Below are 15636 nucleotides of genomic sequence, written 5' to 3'. Positions count from 1 at the left end.
GCAACGGTGGAGTGAATTCTTCAAAGCTTTGTATAATCACGACCCACCTCAGGGACCGCCAGCAACAGCACTCTCGATCGACCCCCCTGAGGTCTCCATGGTCGATGTTGAGCCTACAGTAGAAGAAGTGAAAGCAGCCATACAATCCCTGAAGAATGGCAGGGCACCAGGAGTGGACCAAGTCACCACAGAAGCGATCAAAGCCGGGGGAGATGTACTGCTTCGCCGACTACACTCACTCCTCAAAACCATCTGGTGCACTGAACAAATTCCGTTAACATGGAGGAAAGCCATTATCGTACCGATCCACAAGAAAGGTGATAACCGGGACTGCAAGAACTACCGTGGCATCAGCCTCCTTTCCATCATCGGAAAGGTCTTTATGAAGATCATCCAGTCAAGACTGCAAAAACATCGCGAGCAAACCAGTCGAGAAGAACAGGCAGGATTTAGACCCGGGCGAGGATGCTGTGATCAAATCTTTGCCATTCGTCAGCTGATGGAGGAGAGGATCCGGTGTGGACAGCGAACCGTCATTGTTTTCATTGACTTTAAGTCTGCTTTCGACTGTGTCCACCGGCCTGCCTTATGGAAACTACTAGAGGTTGAACATGTACCTCGAAAAGTCATCACACTCCTCCAAACTGCATACAACGGTTTAACCAGCCAGGTGCGCATCCAGAACGATTTATCTGAGGAATTTACCATCCAAACTGGAGTCCGCCAAGGGGATGTAGCCTCCCCGTTGCTTTTCAACATCGTGGTCGACGCCATTATGAGGCAAGCATTCAGAAACAGACAGGGCATACAATATGACAAGGATCACTATGTGACTGACCTGATGTTTGCTGATGATAGTGCTATCCTTGCCGGTAACGACGCTGAAGCCACAGACATCCTCTACGACATTGCCCGCATTGCCCGGCCATACGGTTTGAAGATCAATGCTGGTAAGACAAAGGCCCTGACAACAGATGGGTCGCAAGCCACCATCTATCTCGAAGGCGTCCAGATCGAGCAAGTGCAGGACTTTAAATACCTTGGGTCGCTGGTCCAGGAGAAGAAAGTTGCATCCACCATGGAAATCCACAGCAGAATTGGACAGGCGGCCACTGCGTTCGCCTCGCTCAAATGGTGTCTGTGGAAGAGGACCAACATTTCCACAAAGACTAAAATCCGACTCTTCCGGCCTTTGATCCTGCCCATTCTTCTTTACGGATCGGAAACATGGATTTGTCTCAAGTTAGATTTGAACAAACTTGAGGTATTCCAAATGCGATGCCTGCGGCAGATCTTGGGCATCTCTCTTCGCGACCGCATCACTAATGATACCATCCGCGCCAGATGCCAACAGCAACCAACCATTGCCGACCAAATCCAGAAGTGAAGGCTCAGATGGTTTGGCCACGTATGTAGAATGGGCACGAACAGAATACCATCCACACTCCTTTGGAGACAACGACCCACCCAATGTAGCATCCAACGGACCGCGCCTAGGAAAACGTGGGCCAAGCAAGTGGAAAATGACTTGAAGAGCCGACGTCTCGACCTTAACCAGGCCAGGACTGAAGCCATGGATCGTAAGGTATGGAAGAACATCACAGAGCAAGTCCGAAACCCTGCGGCACCTACAGCAGCATACTGGTTGCGTGGCCAACCACCTCCCCCAGCTGCCAGCTAAGGACCAAAGAAGAAGAAGAAGAAGAAGTAACACAACATTAGAACTAAACAAGAAGAAATATTTATGTTAAAACTAAAAACCTTATACCCATATGGTCTAAATAATAAATTCAACCATAAAATTATTACCAACAACTTAACAGACTGCTGTATATATGACAAATTCAATATAATAAAATTCCACAATAACCCACACAAACGTACTAAAAAATCTAAAAATACCAGCATTAAACACAAGCCTATTCTGGGCGATTTTTATGCCACCCTTAAAGAATGGGATAAAAATATTATAGATGTACATTATATAAATAATTTACTTTTCAGTACTAAACACAATATACTGAGAGCACTGCACAAGTTCATACACACTTTCAACTTCGAGTCCAAACATTTCTTTCATATAATAAATGATATTTGTAAATTCAACCTAAAAAACAAATGCACTACAACAGGTGATAATGAATCAATCATAATCTTGAACTTCAATGGCCAGATCATGGATAATATAAATATCAATAAACTTATAAATCAGCATAATCATCTACTTCCTAATGCCAGCCGAAGTTATATAAAAGTAAGATATAAATATAAAAAACCCTTTGGATTATTAGCCTGTAACTACAAATCCATTGCTACCAATTTAATATCCCATATTGCAGACACCAACAACTGCATATGCAAACATAGTAACATGCAACAATATATTGATCCAGACTATGGACACATCATCACTGGTAATCTAAACATAATTACAGACCCAATACTCAGATATGTACTATCACAAGGATTTAAATTCAGACCATGTACAAAATTAAATATAACCACCTTCAATAAACAGATATATTCAGACCTGGTAAACTACTGCTTCCAACTAACTTACAAAAATAACACACCCATAGAGGCATACCATATGTGGATCAGCCATACATTCACTCTATTCAAGCAAAAATATGCTTTACCCCAAATATATATAACCAGCATAAATACCGCAACTTGGCTAAATTAAAACAAAAACTACTAGAAATACATAAAGACTTCATAATCACACCTGTAGATAAAGCTGCCAACAACTTTGCATTCATTTGCAAATCTTTTTATGCACAAACTTTGACAAATGAACTTAACTCCAGCAATACTTACAAACCTATATCCAGTACCTGCAATAATATTACAAAAAAACTAATAGCCTTCAATAAAAAACTAAAGCTGAACTTGAACAATTACAACTTGCCTTATATATACTTCATTCCAAAATTTCATAAAAAACCCATAGGTTTCAGATTCATAACCTCCTGCAAAAATAGTTATGTGCACAAACCTGGAAAAACACTGCTGCATAACATACATAACAGCAGAATCATAGGCAACAACCTACCTGTATTTAAATTTTTGCAGAATAATAAAGTCAACAATATTCAAACCTTTGATTTCCACAGCCTATTTACAAGTATTAATCAAACCAATCTAAAATCTGTACTCAAAGATATCTATGCTAAATATAAGGATTATATATCCTGCAATACCTATTACTGGAACAACATACTGAACCTATGTACCTCCAATAATTTTATATATGACGGTAATACAGTGTATCAACAAACCAATGGAACACCTATGGGCAGCCCAGCCTCGTGCATAATAGCCAACCTATATCTATATTGGTCAGAAACATCATTTCCACAGGACCTTATCCAATATAGATATATAGATGACCTCACAGTGATCAGCAGCCCGAATTTCAGCAAGGATTATGGACACTTATACCCCAACTAACTCATACTGGAAAAAACAAAACTTTGATACAGCAGCCCATTTCTTAGATCTAGACATTAAGTTAAAGAATGACATAGCCTCCATCAATTTGTACAACAAACGTGAAGCATTCAACTTTAGCATAGTAAATCTTACACAATGGAATTCAAATATTTTCAAACAAGTACATACCAATGTTATTCTGGCACAATGCATCAGAATAGCAACCATATGCAGCGATAATGAAACAGCCATTGATAACATCAGGATATTATACAGGAAACTGATAAACAATCTTTTTCCTATAGCATATCTGCGCCATCATATCATTAAAGCCCTTAACATACTAAGGCACAAGAACCTCAAGGAGATTAATATAAACAGCATTATTGACATATAATTATTCCCATTATTAGTAAATAAATTTACTAATATTATTAAATTTATTTACTAATATTATTATCAACGTAGAACATATTGAGTTTCACAGCTCTGATTCATACTATATAATTATTCCCATACATATCAAGTATGTATATAGTGTAAATACAATGCACTAGGCCTCTGTGGTGTCTTACAGCCTGGAAAACTCGTACCTACCAATTGGCCTAACAGTGTATTTATCATGTAATTATGTTCAAGCCTAACTTTATTTATATATGAATATATTATAGCTTAATTGTATTCAAGTATACCACTTTTACCACAACTGACTTAAATACATGATGCACTAACTCTCGGACATTCGTTCAGGGTCCTAACTATAGGAACGGGTTTGCAACCCCGAACTACCCTAGCCAAACTACATATTTCTACTTTAATCATCTTTTTACTTTGCTAACCTCTACATATTATGCCCTGTGCGCCATTAGTTTACCGAACGCTACACCAGGGCTCTATTTTTCTAACTTTACCCAAGCTATTTTTCGCCTTAACAAAGTTTAGCTGCCTTCTACTGCTACTTTGTCAGCTATTATAATTCTTACTATCCTGGGCAGTTGGAGCATCATGTACTTAATCCTAGCGTAGTTTCACCGCCCACATACTTTCATTTCACCTCAAACATAAACCGAAATTTGATCTAACGCTAGGCGCCGCTAATGTGCCCACGCATAAATACACTGGTAATCCTCTGACACAGTCTTTTCTGTCAGTCCGACCAGTAGCGGCAAGTTCCTGTCATTCGAATTTTCCTTACCTTTGTCTTTGGTTTTTCCACCTTCATAGCATTCTACTTACTTCTGTAAGGTCATCCATGATCTGTATGTATTACTTTATCAACACATATTTGTATTGGCAAACTTTGTATAACCTTATTCAAAATTATATTCTAAATTTATATTAGATTTACCACGTGGTATTTCGCACATGTACCTTGACATACAGAACATGTCGGAAACAGAAGTAAGAGTATTGCTGTCTTTTTCATTGTTTTGGTGGATGACCTCTGAAGAAGACACTAAAATTATGAATGACACCGCAATGCTATTTCCACCTTGGTCGTCTCTTCAAAATTCCATTTGGTTTATTTTTTCTATTGTTATATTTATTTTAATTTCGATTCCTTTCTTCCCCCCCCCCTTTTGGTCAACACGTATATCGCTCCCAGGGTACACTGTATTTTCATTAGCCTAATTCTATGCAAAAATATCTACTTACTATATTTTATACTAATAATAAAAATTCTTTATATATACATTATGGTTGTAGGGTATTTTTTGCGTTAGCAGTGACCCTGATCCATATTTCATGTTATAGTAAATCTGCTTATCTAATCTTATCTAAATCTTAATTTCCTCTCCCCGCATATACCAATAGCTTCTCCATTCTATTATTCTATAAGATTATTATATATATATATATATATATATATATATATATATATGTGTGTGTGTGTTTTTCAAGGTTGTTTCAAATAACATTTCAAAATATGTCGAGGATCTTCCAGTGAGTGCTACCATCTCTTTTCTGTGTTTCAAAGCAACAACACAGTTTATAATGAATGACAGCATGAAAATAACTTTTAAAATCCTAGCTGGAAATTGTGCCTGTCAGCCACTGTCTGATTTTGGCTTACAAAAATCAAAATTCTTTGGAATACAGACCCAGAAATTGATGTAGATAGTATTGGCATGAAAAGATGTAGATGGTATTGGCTCAAAAATTAAGTAATGATGAGTTTTTATGAATTTTTTAGATTTTTTTTCAAATTCTAATCAAATTTTTTAAAAATATTTTTGTGATTTTTCAATGTTTTTGTTTTTTTTTTTAATTCTGATGTGATTTTTGAAATAATTTCACTTTAATATTGGATGATAAACCAAAATAAAAAATTTAAAAGCAGTTATGTACAAGATTTTCATTTTAATGATTTTTCAAAATTTCAAAAAAAAACTCACTCCTCAGGGACTACATCACAGTTCTTTCATAAGCTTTTCTCGTTTTTCCATTCTTCTAATTAATTCCTAAAACAATAACTTTCAAATAAAATGAGCAACACACAGGCAGTCTCCACTAATCAAAGGCAAAAAGAAGATAAAAAAAACTTTGATAGTAGCACAGCTTAGTATTTCAGTGCCTCAAGAAACATGAAACCACCATAGTTTTGTCTTCCTCATCCTGCTGCTGCAGGAAGTGGTGAATAATCTGCTGCATGGCAGGAAGCATCCCAAAGTCTGTTCACAAAAACTGATATAAATTTAGGCATGGGGCAGAAATTTGCCCAGAGGACATTTCAGCCATGGCTCTGTCCACAGTCATTAAACTTAAAAATGGAGTTTACTGCTACTGACTCATCACAGAGAATTTCCTTGTGAGGTACTGAAGAGTAGTACAGCAGATTGGAATAATTTTTTTTTTCAGTCTAGGATATGAAATACATTTTTAGGAGTATAAAGTGGAAATTTCACATAATGTGTTAACAATAATCAATAACAATACTAATGGGTTAGCAATACATTTCGTAATAATTACAATTGATAATAATTACAGGAATATTCTGATAGTTTAAATTACATAGGACTAATTACAGTTAAAGAGTTTTAGCAATTCAGTCACTACTCACCAAATTTCACTTCCATCCAACGAAACTTATGCTGACGACTAACAGAAAAAACAGAGTGATAACCATGATGAATGATCATGTCGCAAGCTGTCTCCAAAAAATATGGCTGAAGGCAAGGTGAAGTACACTGAACAAGACCTACTACAGTTATTTCTAAAACAGAAATTATAGATAATTAAAATAAACTTGGGAGATACAATTCCAAAAGTTGAATAATTCTTATTAATGCTTATGTTTATGAAGTAGAATGAGAATGAGCATAATTAAAAAATAATGTGCTAAGACAGCATTTCTTTATTTCATTTTCTTTCTAACCAAGCTTTGAGTTTACGATTTGCATGACGTTCACTGGAGTGTAACAAGTCTGTGTAATTCTATTGGTTATTGCACAATGCATGCTTCCATGTTTTTTCAAGGAATTCTTAAAAAAATTGCAAAAATGAAAACTTTGTATCTAAATGCTTTTAAATATACATATATATATATATATATTAGTATTAGGCGAAGGATTGTTTATGAATTTTGTTGTTATAGATCGTTTATTGAGATCAGTACCGATTAATGCCATCTAAGCGTAAGATTATGCATTACATCGGTCTGTATTGATAAGTACTAGATATGATGGAAAAAATATCAGTTTGGTAGAGCAGTAGCAGTTTTTGGGTGAGATACGGTGCAATATGTGGACGCCTTGTGCGTCAAACACCCGAGTAACGTGCATAGGCCAACGCCGGCACCATGGCCAAACCTACAGATACAATATATAATTAAAAGGTGATCGTAAAACAAAAGATAAAACATAGAGCAAAAAGATGAAAGCAGTAATGGAAGTAATATATGATATGGAAAACTATAAGATAGAGTAAAATAATGAGGCAAAAATGTATAACAGTACCAAGGCAAAATTATAAAGCAATGAGGTAAATTATAAAAAAGGGGTCAATTATGGGTACCGGGTTTTTCCATTAAGAGGCCCACCCAAATATAGGCCCATCTGGGCCTATATTAGGATTTTCTTTTCCAAATAGAAGCCCATGGGCTTTTATTGGGGACAAATAATAACGCGCTTTCTCATAACGTACCACATATCGGCGCTCTGCGCATGCCGGAGATGTCATTGCAATAGATGTGAACTGCGCGTTTCACTCGGTGTCAGAATATTTAACCCTAAAAATGTAAAATAAAAAGTCTAGTAAACGAAAATCGTATACTATCCAAGAAAAACGACAGTTTGTGACACGTTTAAAAGTGGGGGAAAGTCAAAATTCGATATCGCAACAAACAGGCATTGACAGGAAAAATCTTCGCCGTTGGTTGCGACAAGAAGCAAAATTATTGAAGCTGGTTAAAAAAACGTAAACACAAACGTCGAGGGTGCAGGAAGGAAGGCGTTTTATTCCGAAATTGAGAAAAAACTATTTGAATTTTTCAAAAAGGAACGAAATAACCACCGATCAGTTACTTATAACACATTGTGAAACTACATTTTCTCACCAGAATTTGGCCTTAAAATACCACCTACTTTTAAAGTAAGCAACAAGTTCTTATTTGGATGGACCAGGAGACATTGGATTAGATCACATAAAATAACTCATCACGGACAACTGGATAATCGTGATCCAAAGGAAACACAGGAACAGTAAAGCAATACTTAATTCAAGTAAATAACGCTACAGCAGGAATGACAAGTGATCGTGTTTTTAACATGGATGAAACTCCATGTTACTTTGACATGGCAAGAGATTGCACTCTTCACTTTGTTGGGAGCAAAAATGTTGATGGTGCGGATACAGGGTTCAGAAAAAATCTATGAGAAAGGAATGGGGTAATTGGGTAAGACAAGAAACTGCTGAATTTACTCCAAAAGGATATAGAAAAAACCATCTTACCAAAAGAATGTTGAAATGGTATTTCTGCCTGTAATACAATCCAATCAAAATCAATTCAAAGAGCATTTGAATGTTGCGGCATTACTGCAAATGGATAAGAAGTACCAGCAACCAATATATTAAATCAAAAATTGCGAATTATCCTTGAAAACAATCATGGACTTGAAATTGATGATCTGGCTGCTAGTGATGGAAGTGATGAAAAATTAATGGAATTGGATGAAGACAAAAACAACAATTCTTCCACTACTAACTCAAGATTGCTCTGATACAACAGGTTCTGAATGAAAATTACTAATATAAATAATTTTCTTCTTGCAATTATTATTTGTCTTATATATTTATATATTTTTAAGATAATAAGAATAATTTTTAATTTCATACTGTTCTATTGTTGCAATATTTAAAATAAAAATAGCCTTTCATTAATCAAATAAATATTATTATTTCAAAATAAACCTGTTTCCGTTAAGAAGCCCATGGGCTTCTATTTAGGGACAACGTGAGAACCTTAAAAATGCAAAAACCAAATACAAGCCCATGGGCTTCTTAACGGAAAAACCGGTATGTAGATACATTAAAAGGCACTTTGTTTACGGCTAACCCTCTCAATGTATCAGCCCATAATTAACGTAGCTATCTGTTTCTGTAGTCAACTGCCAGCAAATCTAGGTAAAAATTTTTACCATCCTACTTATATTCTTACCTAGATTTGCTGGCAGTTGATAGCTATGTTAATTATGGGCTGATACATTGAGAGGGTTAGCCCTAGACAAAGTCCCTTTTAATGTATCTACATACCCATAATTGACCCTTTTTTTATAATTTACCTCATTGCTTTATAATTTTGCCTCGGTACTGTTATACATTTTTGCCTCATTATTTTATTTATTTATTTTGCGCTATCATATATTACTTCTATTACTGCTTTCATCTTTTTGCTCTATGTTTTATCTTTTGTTTTATGCTCACCTTTTAATTATATATTGTATCTCTAGGTTTGGCCATGGTGCCAGCGTTGGCCTATGCACGTTACTTGGGTGTTTGATGCACAAGGCGTCCACATATTGCACCGTATCTCACCCAAAAACTGCTACCGCTCTACCAAACTGATATTTTTTCCATCATATCTAGTACTTTTTTATATATATATATATATTGTGTTTTTAAATTATTATTATAAATGACTAAATGATTATTTTCAATTTATTACTTGCAAAGTTAATGCTATTGTCGTGTGGCAATTAGACATTATACGTGCTTGATATATTATAGTTTGATTTTAAACTACTTCAATTTTCTGGTATTTATTTTCTATAAAGGTATTAAGGTGTATACGGAACAGGAGATTCAGTTAGAATGTGTAGTCTAACCTATTCCTGGGAGTCTGTAATGGTATTAAAAATATGATTAATACTTAATGAAGTTAAATTTAAAATTATAATTATTTTAACAAACTTTAAATAGCATTAATTAATCATCAAATCAATATTAACTAAACATTCCTTTACCTGGTCATCTACCTGCTACTTCATCGGGGGCTTTGAGCGGATCGATAGCCAGATTAAAGGAATGTCTCGTAATTACCCGTTTCTGTTAACTCCTTATTAGTTTTGCCATTGTATTGAGATTATTTTTGCTCTTATAAATTATTTAGTTAATTGAATATGGATAGATATAATTTAATTTGTAATATCAGATAATTTTAACTTTTAGAAAAACTTTAATATTAGCATCGTAATCAGCAAACTGGTGGAGGAGAGACAAAGCCCAATGGGTAATTATCGGAATAAGGGAGAAGAGTTACACTTACAGTATCTGTCTGTTGGTGGTCTGTCGGAAAAAGAGGGGTTAGTTCCGTTCTTTGTTTGTTATATAACAGGGTTGGTTTTGAGTGCGCAGCCACGCCTATTGTTAATTGATATTGTTGCAGGGCGATGCAATTTGTAAGTCATGAGATGAGAGGTCTGATTTCTATGTAGGCCGGGGGGAATACTTCCGATTTATTAGAAATTATGTGGTGAAAATAATATGTACACGAATTGGTTGTTTGTTATTTACATGCGTTGTCTATTGTTATTTACATGAGTTAGTTGTTGCTATTTACATGAATTAGTGTTTGCTATCCCTTTGGACTGGGCCGGTATAGCTTTTCTAAGGCATAACGGCCCGTATTGTCCTAGGGGATAGCTATTTACATATGTACAGCCTCCTACCTAAACATTCACTCCTATCAAGTGAATGTTTACCTTGCGTCGTTTATCTTAGTTATGTTCTTTTGTATGGTGTTATATTTCCATTTTGGATTTTTAATTTTTAAATGGGTGGGTTAATATAGGATAACGGATTATAGTGTGGTCAGAGGACGAGCCTCCTCTGAGCACAATAAATCCGGACCTCAATTTAGGTAGTTTTGCTTTTGCATTATGAATTAGATGTTTATTCTGATTCTGGTTTATATTTGTTTTATTGTATTGTCAATAATATTATATGTACAGATGTTCGGTTGATTTTTGATGTTCATAAGTATGGCCGCTTTTATGTGGTGTTTGCCGTAATTGTTGGGAATATTGTTTTTTGTGAGGGTTTTTTAGCAGTTTTAAAATTGTTTCCGTTGTGTTTTCTTCATTTTTGCATATTTTTATCAATCTGGTTGTTTGGTTTCTAATAGTGTTTCCATATATGTGTTTTGCGATGTTGCTATCCCAGTGGATGAGCTTTATGGCCGGGAAGTTGAAGTGGTCTCTTTTATCATAATGTTTAGTTTCGATATTGTTATTGTTGATGGTGATCTGGCTGTCGAGGTAATATGCTTGCATGTTGCTATTTTGGTTGGTCCGTTCTATGCTGAGGTTGGTAGGGTAGATTACTTGGGCTAGTATTTCAAAATTGTCGTAGTTGATGACTAGGACGTCATCAATGTATCTATATATGTTGATTTCTTCTGTGATGTTATTTTCAAAGTGGTGTAAGTATAGGTTGGCAATTGTGCTGGAGCAGAAAGATCCCACTGCTATTCCTCTGGTGTGTAAGTAGATGTTGTTTCCCATCATTACGTAGTTATTTTTGACATTGAGATTGATTAGATCGTACCAGTATTGTTTGTTGCATTTTAAATTATTTTGGTGGTTTTGAAAGTATATTAAGAGGCCTTTAATTAGATTGTCATGTGATATGCTAGTGAAGAGGTTTTTGAAGTTGTAGGTGTATATGCTTTTGATCTCATTGCTATTGTTTTGGATGTAATTAGATATGTTTTGTTGCTGGTGATGATTTTGGTGCTAGTTAATTCACTGATTATAACTTTAAGCTTATCTTCCAAAAGTTTGCTGGAAAGTTTTGTATAACTGTTTTTACCCGATGTTATGAACCTTTTGCCGGTGGGTATTTGTGAAATTTGGGGATCCAGTAAATGAAAGGGTATTTTGTATTGTCTAATTTCAGTTTGAGTTTTTTGTGTAATGCTATAATCTTTTTACTGATGCTGTTAGGTGTGGATTCTACTTGTTTGTATGTTTCACTGTGGTTCATTTCTTCTTTAGTAGTGTCTATGTAAAACTTTTTGCATATTATACAAAAATTGTTGTTGGCCTTGTCTGTGTTCGTTATAATGAATTTCTTTTGTAATTCTTTCGTCTTTTGGCTAATGCTTTTCAAATTGTATTGTTTGACGTAATTCTGTATTGTTAATACTCCTTGGATTCTATTCATAAATTTTTCTGTGGTATTGTTTATCCATATTTGGAATGCCTCTATAGGTGTGTTAAATTTGTTTGTGGTTTTGAATGCGAATTGTAGCAAATCCTTGTATATGGATTTACGTGTGTTAACTAAATTGGTTGGGCTATTGGGTCTGAATTTGGTTCCTTTTTCCATTATTTCTTTAAGTTATAGAGGATAGCATATAGAGGATCACACACTTACACTTAAGAGTTATACTTACGGTAACGGACAGATACCGTAAGTATAACTCTTCTCCCTTATTCCGATAATTACCCGTTGGGCTTTGTCTGTCCTTCACCAGTTTGCTGATTACGATGCTAAGATTAAAGTTTTTCTAAAAGTTAAAATTATCTGATATTACAAATTAAATTATATCTATCCATATTCAATTCACTAAATAATTTATAAGAGCAAAAATAATCTCAATACAATGGCAAAACTGATAAGGAGTTAACAGAAACGGGTAATTATGAGACATTCCTTTAATCTGGCTATCGATCCGCTCAAAGCCCCCAATGAAGTAGCAGATAGATGACCAGGTAAAGGAATGTTTAGTTAATATTGATTTGATGATTAATTAATGCTATTTAAAGTTTGTTAAAATAATTATAATTTTAAATTTAACTTCATTAAGTATTAATCATATTTTTAATACCATTACAGACCCCCAGGAATAGGTTAGACTACTTTTATCGCTTTTAATTATATATATTTTATTGAATTTTATTCTTGTTATACAACATTTATTTTATTTTGTTTTAATATTTTAACATATAGCTATACAATCAGACTGTATATATATATATATATACAGTCAATTCCAGTTATTTGGGCCACCGGTTAATCGGGGCAACCATTTATTTGAGACAAATCTTAAAGAACAGAACCTAATCGAGAAAACAGCTATTTTAAGGGAAGAGCCAATTAAGTGAAGAAAACAGCGGTTTTCTTCACTTAATTGGAACATGCCGTTTAATCAGGGCAGGAGACTGCAGCACATGAGGTTACTCCCCAATTGTCTTGGGGACAATCGTAAGCCCAATGTAAAGTGAAATAAGTAGGTGCCGCAAATTCACTGGTCATGATCACTGGTTAGTACAGCCACTTTATAGAATCAAATTTCAAAAAACCAATTCAAATCATTAAAATGCACTACACTTTCACTGTTATCATAAGTTCAGTTATAAGAATCAATTTTGAATGCCCCTGTGATATTTTCCTAAAGTACATTTCTGTAGGTCACAACCATAAAACAATAAAATTTGCAGTTTCCAGTTTATTGGGCTTTTCTGTTAGTGAAATCTATTATAAATGAGTAGTAAACTCGATCTTATTGCATTTGCGATAATACCAATAGCTGGAATTCTGTGAATTTTTGCTTTCCCTACTGCGGGTAATGACACTAGTGGGGTTATATATGAAATTGAGCATCCTGATTGTGGGGGGTGTTATGTGGGAGAAACGAAATGCAGACTGTGAGATTGCCTGGGGAAACACAATACAGCCCTTAAGACTGCAAATTATGGAGGTTCAGCTTTAGCAGTAATGCCATGCCCAATGTTTTGAAGGTATGGTATACCTTCAAAACATTGGGCATGGCATTACTGCTAAAGAAGCCGTGATCGTGGATAAGGCACATGGCTTTTGGAACCAGAAATGGCTGGAGAGTTTAAGAATATGTTCATCCGAGCACTACAGTCTTAATAGGGATAAGGACAGCCCTTATCCTATGAAGAGACGAATGGTTTAGAGTGGCCCGTCCATTTTCCAGTTCCACGGCACAAGGAATGAACCGTGCGCAGACACCATAGTTCATGTTGCAGACCTGTTGAGATGCGTGGTACATATAGATTGTCAGTCATCCTGCAACCACTATAGCTGATTAAGGCAGCCGCTGCTGCCAAAAGCTCCTGTATTAGTGGTTTCAAATAGCTTTTATCGCTTTTAATTTTATATATTTTATTGAATTTTATTCTTGTTATACAACATTTATTTTATTTTGTTTTAATATTTTAACATATAGTTATACAATCAGTACACATTAATTTTATTTTATCATAATAAAGACGTTTAGAGATTCGAGTCAGTGTTAATTAGTAGCATTACAGATGAATTTACAGAGTTCCTGACTCCAGAGGCCCTTTCAATGACATATAAAAAACATAAATAAATTTTCAGAATCTTCTCTTCATTCCTATTTTTTAAGCTTCATAAACTTGTTACTTCATATCTTACTTGCGCATATCAGTGTTAGTTGCAATTTGTGTGTGCAGTGTTCTTTGTTATTGATTGCTTATCTTTTAAATTTTACAACCTAAAAAAAAAGTCAGTAAAAAGAAATATCCATTATTTAGTGTGTATATATTAACAGTATTAATTAAGCGTACATAAGCGTAAATTTATTTTTATTTTGCTAACCTGTGGAAAATATTCTTCCAATTTTCAAGTGTCATTTAATTACACTTAATTAAAGAGTGAATACAATTGAATTATGGTATACTTTCAAAACATTAATCACAGAAACCTTGAATGCTTAAATAACATTAAAAAAACACTCCATGAAGAGAATTCCAAGTTGGATGAATAATGAAGTTGCCAGATTACTTGAGCACAAAAAGACAGCACAGAAACGTTACAGAGTAATAAAAATTACTGATTTTTTTTTTGTTAGTTGTTGCCGCATCGACTTCTGTGGCCATATTGCACCTCCCAAAGTTTTTGCAGCCCGAGGCGGGATTCGAACCTGCGACCTTAGGTTTGCCAGGCAGGCAGGCACTTTACCCACCTGGCTAGCCTGGTTGGCACTGAAGGCTATAACAGCTACCAATTGATCTGTAATAGTGTCACAGAAAAGGTTAAGGCTGGCAAAGGCTGATTATCAGAAATCGCTGGCAAAGAGAGCAAAGAAGAGGGATAAGGAATTCTTCACATATATAAAAGCAAAGAAGAGAAGGGCAAACCAGATCAGATCCTTAAGTAATGGGTGTGGGATAGTATTAGATACTCCAGCTGAAGTTGCAGATGAACTCAACAGTTACTTTGCATTGATATTTACAGAAGAAAAACTCTTTGTGTCAATGGGATGTTATGGGAGTGAAGTTGAAAAATATGTAATTAATGATGTTGAAATTTATTCAATGAAATTCAATTCACATTTATTCAATGAAAAAACTTTCAAGCCTACAGGCCACTAAGGCTCCTGGGGTTAATGGCATATACCTTATAAGCTTCAGGGAGGTGGCAAGTGAGTGCATTGAACCATTGAGGCTAATTACGAGAGCATCACTGGACTTGGGAGTGATTCCATTGGATTGGAAGAGTGCCAATGTATCTCCAACACATAAGGGCCATTCTAAGAGTGAAATTACCGGCCGGTTAGTCTAACATCAGTAGTAGGGAAAATCATGGAGAAAATGATCAAGGATGAAATTCAGGATCATTTAGATAGAAATCGAATTCTGAAGGATACTTGGCATGGTTTTGTAAAGGGAAAATCATGTTTAACTAATCTGGTTAACTATTTTGATA

General features: G+C 35.1%; 1 protein-coding gene across 3 annotated transcripts in view; it reads right to left on the bottom strand.

The window, feature by feature from the left end:
• The window catches only part of Csas (CMP-sialic acid synthase), a 176595-nt gene that overhangs the window by 94930 nt on the left and 66029 nt on the right, over positions 1–15636 (bottom strand). For all 3 annotated transcript variants that reach the window (XR_016547800.1, XM_090387151.1, XM_090387150.1), the window contains exon 3: positions 6497–6649. Coding sequence is in view for 2 of the 3 variants with exons in the window: in XM_090387151.1 (XP_090243277.1) it covers positions 6497–6649 (153 nt within the window). In the remaining variant the exon portion in view is untranslated. The remainder of the gene's footprint in view (positions 1–6496; positions 6650–15636) is intronic.

The sequence above is a fragment of the Mastigoproctus giganteus genome, chromosome 13 (assembly GCF_048544385.1).
Source record: "Mastigoproctus giganteus isolate SK-2022 chromosome 13, ASM4854438v1, whole genome shotgun sequence".
In the NCBI taxonomy this organism is placed as follows: Eukaryota; Metazoa; Arthropoda; class Arachnida; order Uropygi; family Thelyphonidae; genus Mastigoproctus; species Mastigoproctus giganteus.
This window is presented reverse-complemented; position numbering and strand designations above follow the sequence as displayed.